This window comes from Oryza glaberrima, chromosome 3 (genome assembly GCF_000147395.1).
Source record: "Oryza glaberrima chromosome 3, OglaRS2, whole genome shotgun sequence".
NCBI classification, from domain to species: Eukaryota; Viridiplantae; Streptophyta; class Magnoliopsida; order Poales; family Poaceae; genus Oryza; species Oryza glaberrima.
Genome location: NC_068328.1, coordinates 34935185 through 34948016, shown reverse-complemented (window position 1 = coordinate 34948016; position 12832 = coordinate 34935185). Strand labels below are relative to the sequence as shown.

The 12832-nt window shown below is 42.4% G+C and overlaps 2 protein-coding genes across 2 annotated transcripts; one reads left to right on the top strand and one right to left on the bottom strand.

Annotated features, from left to right (window-relative positions):
- Nucleotides 1-369: 369 nt before the first annotated feature.
- Nucleotides 370-2109, top strand: LOC127765699 (uncharacterized). The gene is made up of 4 exons (XM_052290642.1): nt 370-1018; nt 1259-1329; nt 1484-1582; nt 1702-2109. Exons 1-4 carry the CDS (start codon nt 433-435, stop codon nt 1804-1806), a joined length of 861 nt encoding a protein of 286 aa, XP_052146602.1. The 5' UTR covers nt 370-432; the 3' UTR covers nt 1807-2109.
- A 6064-nt stretch (nt 2110-8173) lies between these two features.
- Nucleotides 8174-9511, bottom strand: LOC127765660 (uncharacterized). The gene is made up of 2 exons (XM_052290601.1): nt 8846-9511; nt 8174-8631 (listed from the first exon to the last, which is right to left on the bottom strand). Exons 1-2 carry the CDS (start codon nt 9407-9409, stop codon nt 8293-8295), a joined length of 903 nt encoding a protein of 300 aa, XP_052146561.1. The 5' UTR covers nt 9410-9511; the 3' UTR covers nt 8174-8292.
- Nucleotides 9512-12832: the final 3321 nt, after the last annotated feature.

Genomic DNA, 12832 nt, shown 5'->3' with positions numbered 1-12832 from the left:
GATATATATATATATATATATATATATATATATATATATATATATATATATATATATATATATATATATATATATATATATTCAGATTAATTGTATTAAAATATGTCATATCCGATGCTAGATTAGTTTTTTACGTGATAGAAGGAAATTAACATGGGAGCGCCATGGATTTGACTGACGGGCGGCCTGCCGGCCTGTACTTATTGGGCCGGAAAGGGGTTGCGATCTCCGTGCGGCCCAATGAGTTGGGCCGGGACGGCCACGTGGCGGCACTCTACCGGATCAGAGGCCGTTGGATCGACGCCGAAACTGAATCTGCACCGTCCGTCGAGCCTGCGGTCGTCACAGGCCGGAGCTCTCGACACCTCGCCGGAAACCACCACCACCCACCAAAAAATCTCCCCCCAAAAAATATCATCCCGCCGCGACGCCATGGCCGCCACCGTCCTCCTCCTCTCGCCGCGCCTCGCCGTCGCGCCTCTACGGCCGCACCCCAGGCTGGGGCTGACCCCCACCGCAGTCGGACGGCCTCTTCCCCTCGCCTACCTCGGCTGCCGCGCCGCCGCCGCGAGGCAGCTCGCCGCCGTCGCCGACCGGAACGTCTACAACGGCGTCTACGGCCCCTGGACCGTCGAGGACGCCGACGTGCGCGAGGTCTTGCTGTATCGGTCCGGGCTGGTCACCGCCGCCGCCTCCTTCGTGGCCGCCGCCTCCGCCGCGTTCCTCCCCGAGGGGAACGCCGCCGGCGACGCCATCAGGCAAGGCATCGACCTCCTCTACGCCACCGGAGCGGCGGGGCTGGGGCTTTCGCTCGTGCTGATTCACATCTACGTCACTCCGATCAAGCGGTTCCTCCAGGCGCTGTGGGTGGTCGGAGTCATCGGGTCCATTGGGACGTACGTCGCCGGCGCGCAGCCGCTCGACGATAGCCTCGTCAGCTACGTTCTCGATCACCCGGCTGCGCTGTGGTTCGTCGGCCCTACGTTTGCGGCGCTCACAGGCCTCGTCTTCAAGGAAGGTACTGTGCAATTACACTGTGCTTATTACTACCAAATTGGTACTACAATTAAGAACAGATTTAATCGGAGAATTCAGTTTATTGTCGCTGCTGAATTGTTCCCTAGCTGAGTGCTTGTGTGTGTTCAGTGTTAGAATGAGCACCAATTTAGTGGCATTTTCCATTTTTCCGTCGTATGCCGATTGCATGTATGAATGGCTTGAACATTGAACTGAATCGAATTATTCATTGCATCCACAGGTCTGTGCTATGGAAAACTGGAAGCTGGTATCTTAACTTTTGTTATCCCTGGCCTTCTTCTTGGACACCTGGTAAATTAAGCCTCTGTTATTTTTGTTACAAATTCAATATGTTATAATTGGTTTCACCTTGTTCACTCCTAGAGAAGTTACAGCACCAGGGTGCATTAGATTTAGAGCACTCATTCATCATTTCTTACATTTGTCTTGTCACCACCTCGTGCAGTCTGGTCTAATGGACAACGGAACAAAAGCCGGCCTTTTAGGAGTTTGGATGGTTCTCTTCACTGTATTCGCAGCAAGAAAATTCCAGCAGCCCATCAAGGTACAGATTCCTCCAAATTAAAATGCTCCGCATCTAGCTTCATTACTACCGAGTACATATGTTCGTTCCTCACTTACAACATTACAATATTGATGATCAATGTCATCCTCATGAATCAGGATGACATTGGTGACAAATCAGTTTTTATGTTCAACGCCCTCCCTGAAGAAGAAAAGAAGGCCTTGATACAGAAGCTCGAGATGCAAACTGAGACCGATGGCTGAAACCAGCACAACAGCTTTAGTACGTGTACGTCCAAGGAAGTATATGCAATTGATGTACATGTATGGTAGTTTCACAGATACCGGCACATGTCAGCAAGAGTAGTAACTCAGTTTATACATAGGAATGAGAATGTACTAGTAGGGTAATTGCGATGTGTAGTTGCAAATCAGATATAAATATATATACATGTTGATGGATCTCCTCTGGGTATCTGATCAGGGAGGTCTTACCCTGTACAACTGTCTGTTCTCATGTGATTATCTTCTGTGTGCCGTTACTGTGTATATACGTGAATTTGGTTAGTCCTTTGTGTGTGTGTGTGTGTGTGTCAGGGAACAGTAAATTCCATTAACCAGGGATTAAGGAAATCGCCAGAGACCAGGTGGGATATAAGCCAAGCATGTATAAGTTTGCTGCAAGTCAGACCAGCCATGGGACGTAAATCACGTAATTAGCATCGTTTGTCAATTGTCTTTTGGAATAGGGATAATCCAGTGTTGAAATAATTTCCTGGAGAAACCCATATAGATGATGATAGTTTAAACAACATATCGCGGTTAAGAAAAATAATTTCCAAATGGATGGATTTTTTAAAAAAAGACAAAATTCTATTCTAAATGTTAGGGCTTGTTCAGATTAATGCCATTTCAAACCATACCATTTTTGGTAAAGTTGCCAAATATATGCATCAATTTAGTTTCTTACCAAACTCTAGTAAATAAAATAAGAAATTCTGTCAAAACTTGGCAATATTGTCAAATTGCTAAAATTTTGACAATGGTAAGGTTTATTTTAGCTACAATATGAAGAAACCCTAAATATTTATGGTCGAATGGACTATCTTACTTGATCAAACCACCCACAACACCTTTCATCATCACATTATAAGATATAAAACTCAACGCAATTAGTAGATCATATTTATTGTTATATAAGATAATAAGACTGAGGTGGTGTTTGAATCCATCACTAAACTTTAGTCCCAGTCACATCGGACGTTTGACACTAATTTGGAGTATTAAACATAGACTACTTACAAAACTATGCATAAATGAGAGCTAATTCACGAGACAAATTTTTTAAGCCTAATTAATCTATAATTAACACATGTTTACTATAGCATCACATAGGCTAATCATGGATTAATTAATTAGACTCAATAGATTCGTCTCGCGACTTAGTTCAAGGCTATGAAATGGGTTTTATCATTAGTCTATGTTTAATACTTCTAATTAGTATCCTAATATCTGATGTGAAAAAGACTAAAATTTAATCCCTGAGTCCAATCAGACCTTGAAACCAATTGAGAGGCGGTACGTGAATACTACTCATGCATTATAATTGCTATGAGTGGTCTCTTTTGATGCATAATTAATTGATTATAAATATAACCTAGTGCTACCTCCGTGTATTAATCCAGGGGCGTGCACCGGGTGAGTCGATGACATCCATAAACCAGTAGAAGAGGTTTCCTCCCAGCCCAGCGCATCCAGCGTAGTACAAGGCGCCAAGCTTGAACAACTCAGAGCGGCTAAGCGATACTCTCTCATAGTCATTCTCCATGATATCCCGTTGAACGTAGCCTGTTGCGATCATGACACCAATCCAACCCAACTCAAAAATCACTCTAGCAAACGGATCCGAATCTCGATCCCCAGCTCGAGGCATAATTAATTAATTAATATCCTCCCAAATCTTAATCTTAATCTTAATTTCCTCGCTCTAGATCTTCTCTTGTTGAAGAGGCCGATCAATCGATTCGAGAACACCTCACCTGGCTGCATATATATATATACATAGATCGATTTGCCTATGTTAGGTGCATATATATTAGTATAAAGAATAATACTGAAGGGAATATAAAAGCTGCATGCATGTATGTATGCGTTCTAATGGCAAAATCTCGTTTAACTAATCTGCCAATCATATTTGGGGGGAAAAAAGAGCAAAGAAACAAACATATATATAGTGTAAAACCAATCGATGACTTGCTGTACCTACGGCGAGCCAACGATCGATCGATCGAACAAACCAATAAAATTATTGGGAGCTGGGAGAAGAAATTGCGGTGCGGCGAGGCGAGATGAGATGGACTCCGTCCGCCGCCCGCGCAAGCGATAGATGCAGCTTCTATTCTAGCTAGGGTGTCAAAACGCATGCGTATACTTTGAGATTTATTTATACAGAGCGAATCGACTTTTGCTGGGTCGTATCTGACCAGAATTTCGCCAAAACCGACCGGTTTTCACAAGCTTGATTATTGGTAATTAAACTCATGATATTTATATTCAAATATTGGTTTATGAAATTTGTTTGAAATCTACCAAATTTGAATACAAATATATTCCGACTGGTAGATTTAAATACAAATTTGGAATATATTTGTATACAAATATACAAATACAGATATATTCCGACTGAGATTCAAATACAAATTTATTTGTATTCAGAATATATTCCGACTAGTAGATGTTTGAATTCGAATTTGATAGATTCCGAATAAATTTCATAAACTAAAATTTAAATATAAATGTCCTGAGTTTACACGAAAACCGGTCAGTTTCAGCGAAATTCCGGCCCGATACGGCCCAGCAAAAGTCGATTCGCCCTGTATAAATATAAATCTCGAAGTATAGGCATGCGTTTTGACACCCTAGCTAGAATAGAAACTGCATCTATCGCTTGCGCGGGCGGCGCACGGAGTCCATCTCGCCTCGCCTCGACGCGCCGCAATTTCTTCTCCCAGCTCCCAATAATTTTATTGGTTTGTTCGATCGATCGCTCGCTCGCTCGCCGTAGGTACAGCAAGTCATCGATTGGTTTTACATTATATCTATGTTTGTTTCTTTGCTCTTTTTTCCCCAAAATATGATTGGCAGATAAATTAAACGAGATTTTGCCATTAATTAGAACGCATACATGCAGCTTTTACATTCCCTTCAGTGTTATTCTTTATAATAGATATGCACCTAACATAGGCAAATCGATATATGTATATTTATATGCAGCCAGGTGAGGTGTTCTCGAATCGATTGATCGGCCTCTTCAACAAGAGAAGATCTAGAGCGAGGAAATTAAGATTAAGATTAAGATTTCGGAGGATATTAATTAATTAATTAATTATGCCTCGAGCTGGGGATCGAGATTCGGATCCGTTTGCTAGAGTGACGTTTGAGTTGGGATGGATTGGTGTGATCATCACAACATGCTACGTTAAACGGGATATCATGGAGCATGCGTATGAGAGATTCCCGCTTAGCCGCTCTGAGATGTTAAAGTTTGGCGTCTTGTTCTACGCTGGATGCGTTGGGCTGGGAGGTAACCTCGGCTACTGGATTCTGGACGTCATCGACTCACCTGATGCACGCCCCTGGATCAATACACGGAGGTAGCACTAGCCACTAGGTTAATTAATTTATTATTATTATTATTATCAAAAGAGACCATTCATATAATAGGAGTAAGTGGTACTGTATTTACATACCGCCTGTCGATTTGGTTTGAGTCTCATCTATACTATTTGGTACATCATCCGTGTCCGAGTCGATTTTAAGTTCGTTCGTTTTCGGAAATATAGATCTGTGTTTGAGTTCGATTTTAATCCCGTTTGCTTTTGGAAATAAAAAAAGTCGTATAAAAATAACTTTTAAAAAAACTTGTATGCTAACTTGAGAGATGAAATACGTACTCAATCACAGCTCATGATTTTCTAAAAAAAAATTATCCAAGCGAATTCGCATAATAAATTTTACCCTAACTAAACCGTATAATAATAATAAAATTAAAATAATATTTACCCGTTGCAATACACGGATATTTTTTTAAAGTCTTATATATAACAGTAAATATGATATGCCGATTGAGTTGAGTTTTATATCTCATAATGATGATGATGATGATGAAAAGTGTCGGTAGTTTGATCATATAATAAGATACTCAGTTCGGCCATAAATATTTAATATTTAAAATAGTATTCAGTCTTTTTCTTTAAAAAATGATCTTCAATACTAACTATTAAATGTTTTTTCAAGGAAATATATAATTTGGTTTGTGTTGTAAATATGCTACGGTTGCATATTAGATTTCATAAATTTATTCTCACATAAATTAACTTAAGAGTCAAAGTTTCAAAAAGTTCGACCGAATATTGTTTGAATGTCAAATACTTATATATAACGTGGGGAGTATATTAGTAGTTACTACTAAGCTAATAATAATGGAGTAGTTGACAAAAATCAAGGAGTGAACAAAGACCATATTAAATGAATACACAAAAATTAAGGAGTGAGCAAAGACAATCTGAAATGAATACACGAAAAAACGAGTCGACAAATGTTACAAAATTCATGAAAATAAATTGTCCCATTGAAAAGTTAAAATTGAGCGTAACCACGTAGTACTGTTCAGAGGGGGGGGGGGGGGGGGGGGCGGGCGGCTCCTCACCTGAATTTTCATTAAAAGGGGCGGAAAAGTACACAGATTACATTACATAGGGGGAGAGATACGAAGGGAGGAAGAAATGATTTCCTTCCAAACGGAAACCACAATCCTGTCGTCTATCTTCAGACGCTCTGCCCAATGAGCAGCATCTTCTAAGCACTTCGCAACTAGGCGTGGGAGAGATATCGACATCCCTCGAAAGATCACATCATGACGATGATTCCACAATCCCTAGAAGCAGAGTAGGAAGAAAACTTGGAAATGCTTTGCCGGCAGACAGTGGGGCTTCTGAAGTTGAGCGAGCTCCGACATCGAGTTAATAGCAGCCTGGATCCCCATTTTCTGCCAGAATGATGCAGCGAAAGGGCAGCGAAAGCAGAAATGGAAGGCTGTTTCTTGTTCACTGTTACAAAGCTCACAAATATCTGAGGTCACGATTTTCTTCTTGAGGAGGTTTTGTTTTGTCGGGAGCCGTTCTTTCACAAGTAACCAGGCAAAGAATTGAATCTTCGGTGGAGCTTTACTTTTCCAGATAAACTTCCAGTTTGCACAGAGAGGTTGGCTTTGGAATGACGATTCATAAACCATACGAGAAGAGAGTAAACTCCCTGCAGCACTATTCGTAATCTTTCTTTCATCCAGGGAGGGGATTAGCGAAGTGGAAGCAATTAGCTCTTGGAGCTGATGAAGCTGTGAGTTTCAGCCTTGGGACAAAACAGGCTTGCAAGTTTGTTGAAAGAACTTGGTAGACTGAGGCTTGCTTGTCTAGTGCATGAGTAAACAGAGCTGTGAATTTGGTACTTAAGGGACCGCAGTCGAGCCAGGAGTCATGCCAAAAAGAAGTACGCTGTCCATCTCCAATAGCTACTGATGTTTTGGCCTGAAGAACTGGAATTAGAGCCGCCATTAACCAATACGAAATTTAGGACAAATGCTACAAAATTCATGAAAATAAATTGTCCCATTGAAAAGTTAAAATTTGATGCTGAGCGTAACCACGTAACCAATACGAAAATTAGTGACTAGATCTCGACACGTTCAAAAGGCAAGCTCACATTATACTTGCAGATTAGACTTCTATTCAGGACAAATTCGACTGAGTGAATATCGATCCCTGCACTCCATGGGCAAAAGTAGAGAACCAAGGCCTGGTTAAGTTTCTAATTTTTTCTCCTAAAAACATCAAATCGAATATTTAGACACATGTACGAAGCATTAAATATAAATTAAAAAAATAATTACATAGTTAGGGGGGAAATCGCGAGACGAATCTTTTGAGCCTAATTAGTTCATGATTAACCATAAGTTTTACAGTAACCCATATGTGCTAATGACATACTCCTTCCGTCCCAAAATGTAAGCATTTTTAACTATGAATAAAATGCTTATATTTTGAGACGGAGGGAGTATTAATTAGGCTCAAAAGATTCGTCTCGCGATTTTCAGACGAGTTATGAAATTAGTTTTTTTATTCGTGTCCGATAACCTTTTCTGATATCCGGTCAAACATACGATGTAGCACTAAATTTTTTTATTCGCGAACTAAACAGGGCCTAATCTAGCTGCCAATTATCTACCAAAGAAGATTCCATGTCACAAAATTCGCAACACCCCCAACATGAAAAAATATGGTACGCATTTGAGTGTCAACGCGTACTGTGAAGATGCAAATTAAGGAGCAGGCAATAGCTTGGAAACACCACAGCACCAGCATTATCAACAGTCACCTCGGTCAAAAACTACCAGCAGGTTAATGCAATAACATGCAAGTGATATTGACATGATTTGGGTTAAACGAAGGAATGCTAGGAACAGAAGTTTTCATCAAATCGAAACTAGACAAGCCAGATTGTTTCTCGGCAGTTACCTGAAGCCCATCTTCAAATCTCTCACTCGTCCTTTCACTCAAATCAGCAAGTATCGGCAAATATGTATGAACTCTCGAACCAACAATGCTATCTATCTATGCTACATTTCCTCTCCTTTGAATGACAAATAGGTCGGGTCCTAGCTATATATATCCTGCATGCCGCAGCTTCTGGGGTCTAAGCACTGAGTGAAAGGAGCCTTGATCCATTGAATTCATGCACTGCAGGATGACTGGTACTGGTGGTAAGGAGCCTTGATCTATTGAATCCAGAAATTTGAGAACTGGGGAAGACTACTGATGGCTTTAAGGAGCCTTGATTCACCGCATCAATAAACTTGAGGAAGACTACTGATGGCAGTAAGGAGCCTTGATTCACCGCATCAATAAACTTGAGGAGGGCTGCTGTTAGGGGAAGGTTCTTGCTATTGTTAGGGCTGTAAGGGGGTGCAGTGAACCCTTCAAACTTTGTCAATGCCATGAACACCTTGAATGTGGGGGCGACTGGTATGGCAACCTGAGAGTAAAAGCAATGCAATTTTAAAGATATTAATGACTGGTATGGCAACCTGAGAGTAAAAGCAATGTAATTTTAAAGATATTAATTAAGATAGTAATAAGCATGGACAGAGGGCTATACTTTCACGAAGCCAGAAATAGCACTAACTCCAAATGATTAATTCAGTACATGATCTGAAAACTCATTATGAAAATAATTCAGGGATAAATACCTGAACAAGGAATTGGAACCCTCTTCCAGGAATAGCAACATTCTGAATTTCATCGTTTGAAGAATCACTGCCAAATACCTCAACAAGGAATTGGAACCCTCCTCCAGTAATAGCAATAATATTGAATTGAAAACCTTCTCCAGGAATGGCAACAATATCGTGAATGGCTCCTTCATCGTCTGAAGAACCATGGTCATTGCTATCATCAAACATCTCCAGGTTCCCATCATGCCAATTGCCCCAAAAATCATCAGCAATGTCGTCCCCTCCATTGGGATTTCTATTGTTGAGAGCAGCTGTTCTTTTCTTGTAAAGAATATAGGCTACTATGACTCCCACAACGCAGACTGCTCCAACGATATAGGGTCTCAATTTTACATCGGACATAATCTCTTTGACCAAGCCAAGAATGTGCTGACTTGAGTACACAGATAGAGATATAGGCATGATAGTATTGCAGTCATTTGGTGTTGATGAAGTTCTTTGTAAAGGAGTGGTGAGCAGGGTACTCTCTAAAAGAGTGGTGATCTCTGAAGGAGTAATAAGCTCAATGTTCTCTGACATCGGAGTAGTCTGGATGGTTTCCTTAAGAACATTAGAAATTCGCTCAAGCACCTCGGGAGGCAGCTGAATAACCTCCTCAGGCAGCTGAAGAGCCTCATCAGCGCTTGGCAGTGGCAGCTTTCCCTCATCAGAAATTTCTTTTACAAGCCTCTCAAACACCTCTCGAACAATATCAGGGTTGTTTTTGACTTCCTCTTTTACTTCCCTAAAGAACCCTCGTAGGAAAGTTCTTATTAGGGTGTTAAGAGTCGACGACATTATGCTTTAGCCTACGGATCAAATATTTGAAAATGTATTAGAAAAACTGAAAAAGAAACACAAATGCAACGAAATCTCATAAAAGCGTAAAAGAAATCATTGGATTTGGAAATTTAATTAGAAAAACTGAAAAAAAAATCACAAATGCAATGAAATCTCACAAACAAGAGAGTACAAACAAAAAGAGTGAAATATATTGCCGGTCCTTAAACTTGTGGGCTGTAAACTTGTTTTAATGTACCACCCCTAGTTCAATCGTTCTTTGACCACGTTTGACCGCCAACGTGGCATGCCACATAGGCAACATTTTTGTACTCAGTCCCCTGACCCCTCCACATATACCTTCGCACATAACTCGCCCTGACCCGTGCATTTCAACCCAAATCCCCCAAAATATCCCTAAATCGACTAGGGTCTCTACGGTGAGGTTAGCAGAAGTAGGCCGAGAGGTAGCGGCTGTGGCGGCCTCGGCGGTGAGATTAGCGGCAGGAGGCAGCGCAGTGCAGCGGGGTTGGGTGCAGTGCCCCTTGTGCAAGGATAAGGTCATTTTGAAGTGCAGAGCAATGTCAATTGCTAATAGGGCGTGCATTTTCTGTACACGCAAGGAGAAGAATGAGAGGGAAGAATGATTTAAGGATTTTTTTTGGGATTCTGGTGTCACTATATAGCTACGAGGAGATATATGCGACGTATTGTGATGTGGAGGGGATTGAGAACAAATGCGTTGCCTACATGGCATGCCACGTTGGTGGTCAAACACAGTCAAATGACATTTGGACAAGGGGTGGTACATTAAACCAAATTCACGGACCTAAACATGCAATTTCAAGTTCACAGATTTAAGTGACACTAACACACAAGTTTAGAGGCCGGCCATATATTTCACTAAAAAAAAAACCCAAAGCCCGACAAACAATAGGCTAGCTTAACTATTGCCGATGATGGCGTCTCCGGCGTTGTCTTGCGGAGTTTGATCAAGCGCAAGAGCGACAGAAAAGTTGCCGAGGATGGCATCTCGATCGAGCGCAATACAACTCAGAAAATCACTAGTTGCCGAGCATGGCATCTTGAGCGTCTTCTCGACGGAATTGGGTCACGAGAGCTCAAAAAACCAACCCAAGAGCCACCGCAAGGAATCATTAACCGGGAAATTGACGAAACATGGCTATGGCGCGCAAGTGGAGCGAAGGTAATCCAGTCCCTACTGCCAGATACCCGTGGTAGCACAATCAATAATCCGTAATCAAGAAATTTATCTTTTCGCACCCTCTACTCCTCTAGTGGTCGCCCCCTCCCCAACCACGTACTGTTTCTCTCTTTTTTTCAATTTTATAAGCTCCTAGCCTCACGGCTGTTGTATAGTGTTTCCCTCTCCTTTAATACGAATAGGTTAAAAAAAGAAAAACAACCCAAGAGTTCGATGGAGCACGGGAGAGACGCAGAAAACCACAAGTAGCCAAGAATGGTGTCTTTTCGGCGGAATTCTATCGCGAGCGTGCATAGCGCAAAACCGAAGAGAACTCATCGAAAAAACCAACCAAACAACAAAATCAAATGGGTAGCTGGTCGCAGTGCAGAAGATGCGTCAGCGTCGGCACTCGCCGCGGCTTGCAAACTGTGAACCAAGGCCACGGCGGTTTTTGGGCGGAGGCGGAGCACGAACGGAAGAGAAGCCAGAAGACGATGTACGCGCATGAAGCGCCTTGGAGAGGTGGTGGAGACAGGAACGTAAAACTAACAACAAGATCAGCAATCATCCAAAATCTTGCCACGAAACGATCCAAAGACTTCCGAAATTAAATATGTTCGAGCAAGATAGCTCAGTAAAAGCACCAAGTCCATTTGCGAAAAGAAGAAGAACACCGCGATCGAAAAACTGACAGCTCGCACTCGCAGTCGTCACACGACAATATCTAGCTAGCATCATCGCCTCATCGGAGCACCAAAAAAACGCAAAATCGACGGAGATGAGTACCACGAACGACCCTAGCATCATCGAAGGGGAAAACCACGAAGAAACACACACACACACACACACACACACAAAAAAAAAAAAAAACAACAACGGAGAGAGTAGCACGAACAAAACCATAGCATCATCGGACAGGAAACAATCAAATGAGTAGCAGCAAATTCCAAAATGCTCAACCAAGCGAGCCGAATTTTTTTTTTCGAGGTACACAGAAATTCTCAACCAACAGCCGAACACCAAAACACGATCGAAGAATCGGAGAGGAGAGGGAGGGGCGGCGCCACGGCGGAGGGCGCTCGTCGGCGGGCTGTGAAGGCGGAGGAGCGGTCAGAGAGGAGGCGGAGAGGAGAGGAGAGGTACGCACCAGGGGCGTCGTCGCCGACTTGCGGAGGAGAGCGCGCGGGAGCGGGACGACGGCGTCGCGGCCTCGCGAGTTGGTGGTGGCCGGAGATGGAAGTCGGCGCGCCACGGGCGTCGTCGCCGTACTTGCGGAGCGAGCTCGGGAGCGGGACGACGGCGTCGCGGCCTCGCGAGTTGGCGGCCGGAGATGGAAGTCGGCGCGGCGGAGCGACGCCGACGTAGCCTCTCGCGGTGGAGGCGGAACAGCCAGGCAACCGTCGCCGACTTGCCGAGGCGGAGGCGCTGCGCTGCCGCTCGACTCGACTCGACTAGTAGAACTCTCGCGTTTTAGTACTCAAACGTGGCATCTCAGCCTCGCTTTTAACACATAGACGCACAATCAGTCTCTAAAATAACTCAAACTCTCAAAGATACGGCCTCGATCGTATTTACAAACGAAATATGATTTATAAATAAAACTTTTATATACGTGTTCATAGTGATCTAAAAGCAAATGCTAAAAAAATAAACTTCAATGAAAAAAATCCAAAATCAACTCTAAATTGAAAATTGAAAATTCAAAATTTACTGCTCGATGTTAAGTTGAGGGACCTCCGGTGAACTTTTATAATTTAGCCCACTAACGGTAGAATGCACAACCTAGACTCACTAAAATCCTATATTGAGACTATATTTGTCTGCGTGGAATATTTATGATTATATGCGTGATATTTATGATCACTAGCGTTTAAACCTTAGTAAGTGAAACCATACAAATACAACTATCACATCACTGGTGCTTCCGCAACTGTGATAGGGTTTTTAAACTTGATATCAATATTTTTTTCAGGGAA

What these genes read in the sequence shown, in the direction of transcription:
- LOC127765699 (XM_052290642.1), top strand. Translation starts at nt 433, where the DNA reads ATGGCCGCCACCGTCCTCCTCCTCTCGCCGCGCCTCGCCGTCGCGCCT. An exon ending in AGGCCTCGTCTTCAAGGAAG is followed by an intron (nt 1,019 to 1,258) that starts GTACTGTGCAAT and finishes TTGCATCCACAG; the next exon opens with GTCTGTGCTATGGAAAACTG. An exon ending in GCCTTCTTCTTGGACACCTG is followed by an intron (nt 1,330 to 1,483) that starts GTAAATTAAGCC and finishes CACCTCGTGCAG; the next exon opens with TCTGGTCTAATGGACAACGG.
- LOC127765660 (XM_052290601.1), bottom strand. Translation starts at nt 9,409, where the DNA reads ATGTCAGAGAACATTGAGCTTATTACTCCTTCAGAGATCACCACTCTT. An exon ending in GGTTCCAATTCCTTGTTCAG is followed by an intron (nt 8,632 to 8,845) that starts GTATTTATCCCT and finishes TTTTACTCTCAG; the next exon opens with GTTGCCATACCAGTCGCCCC.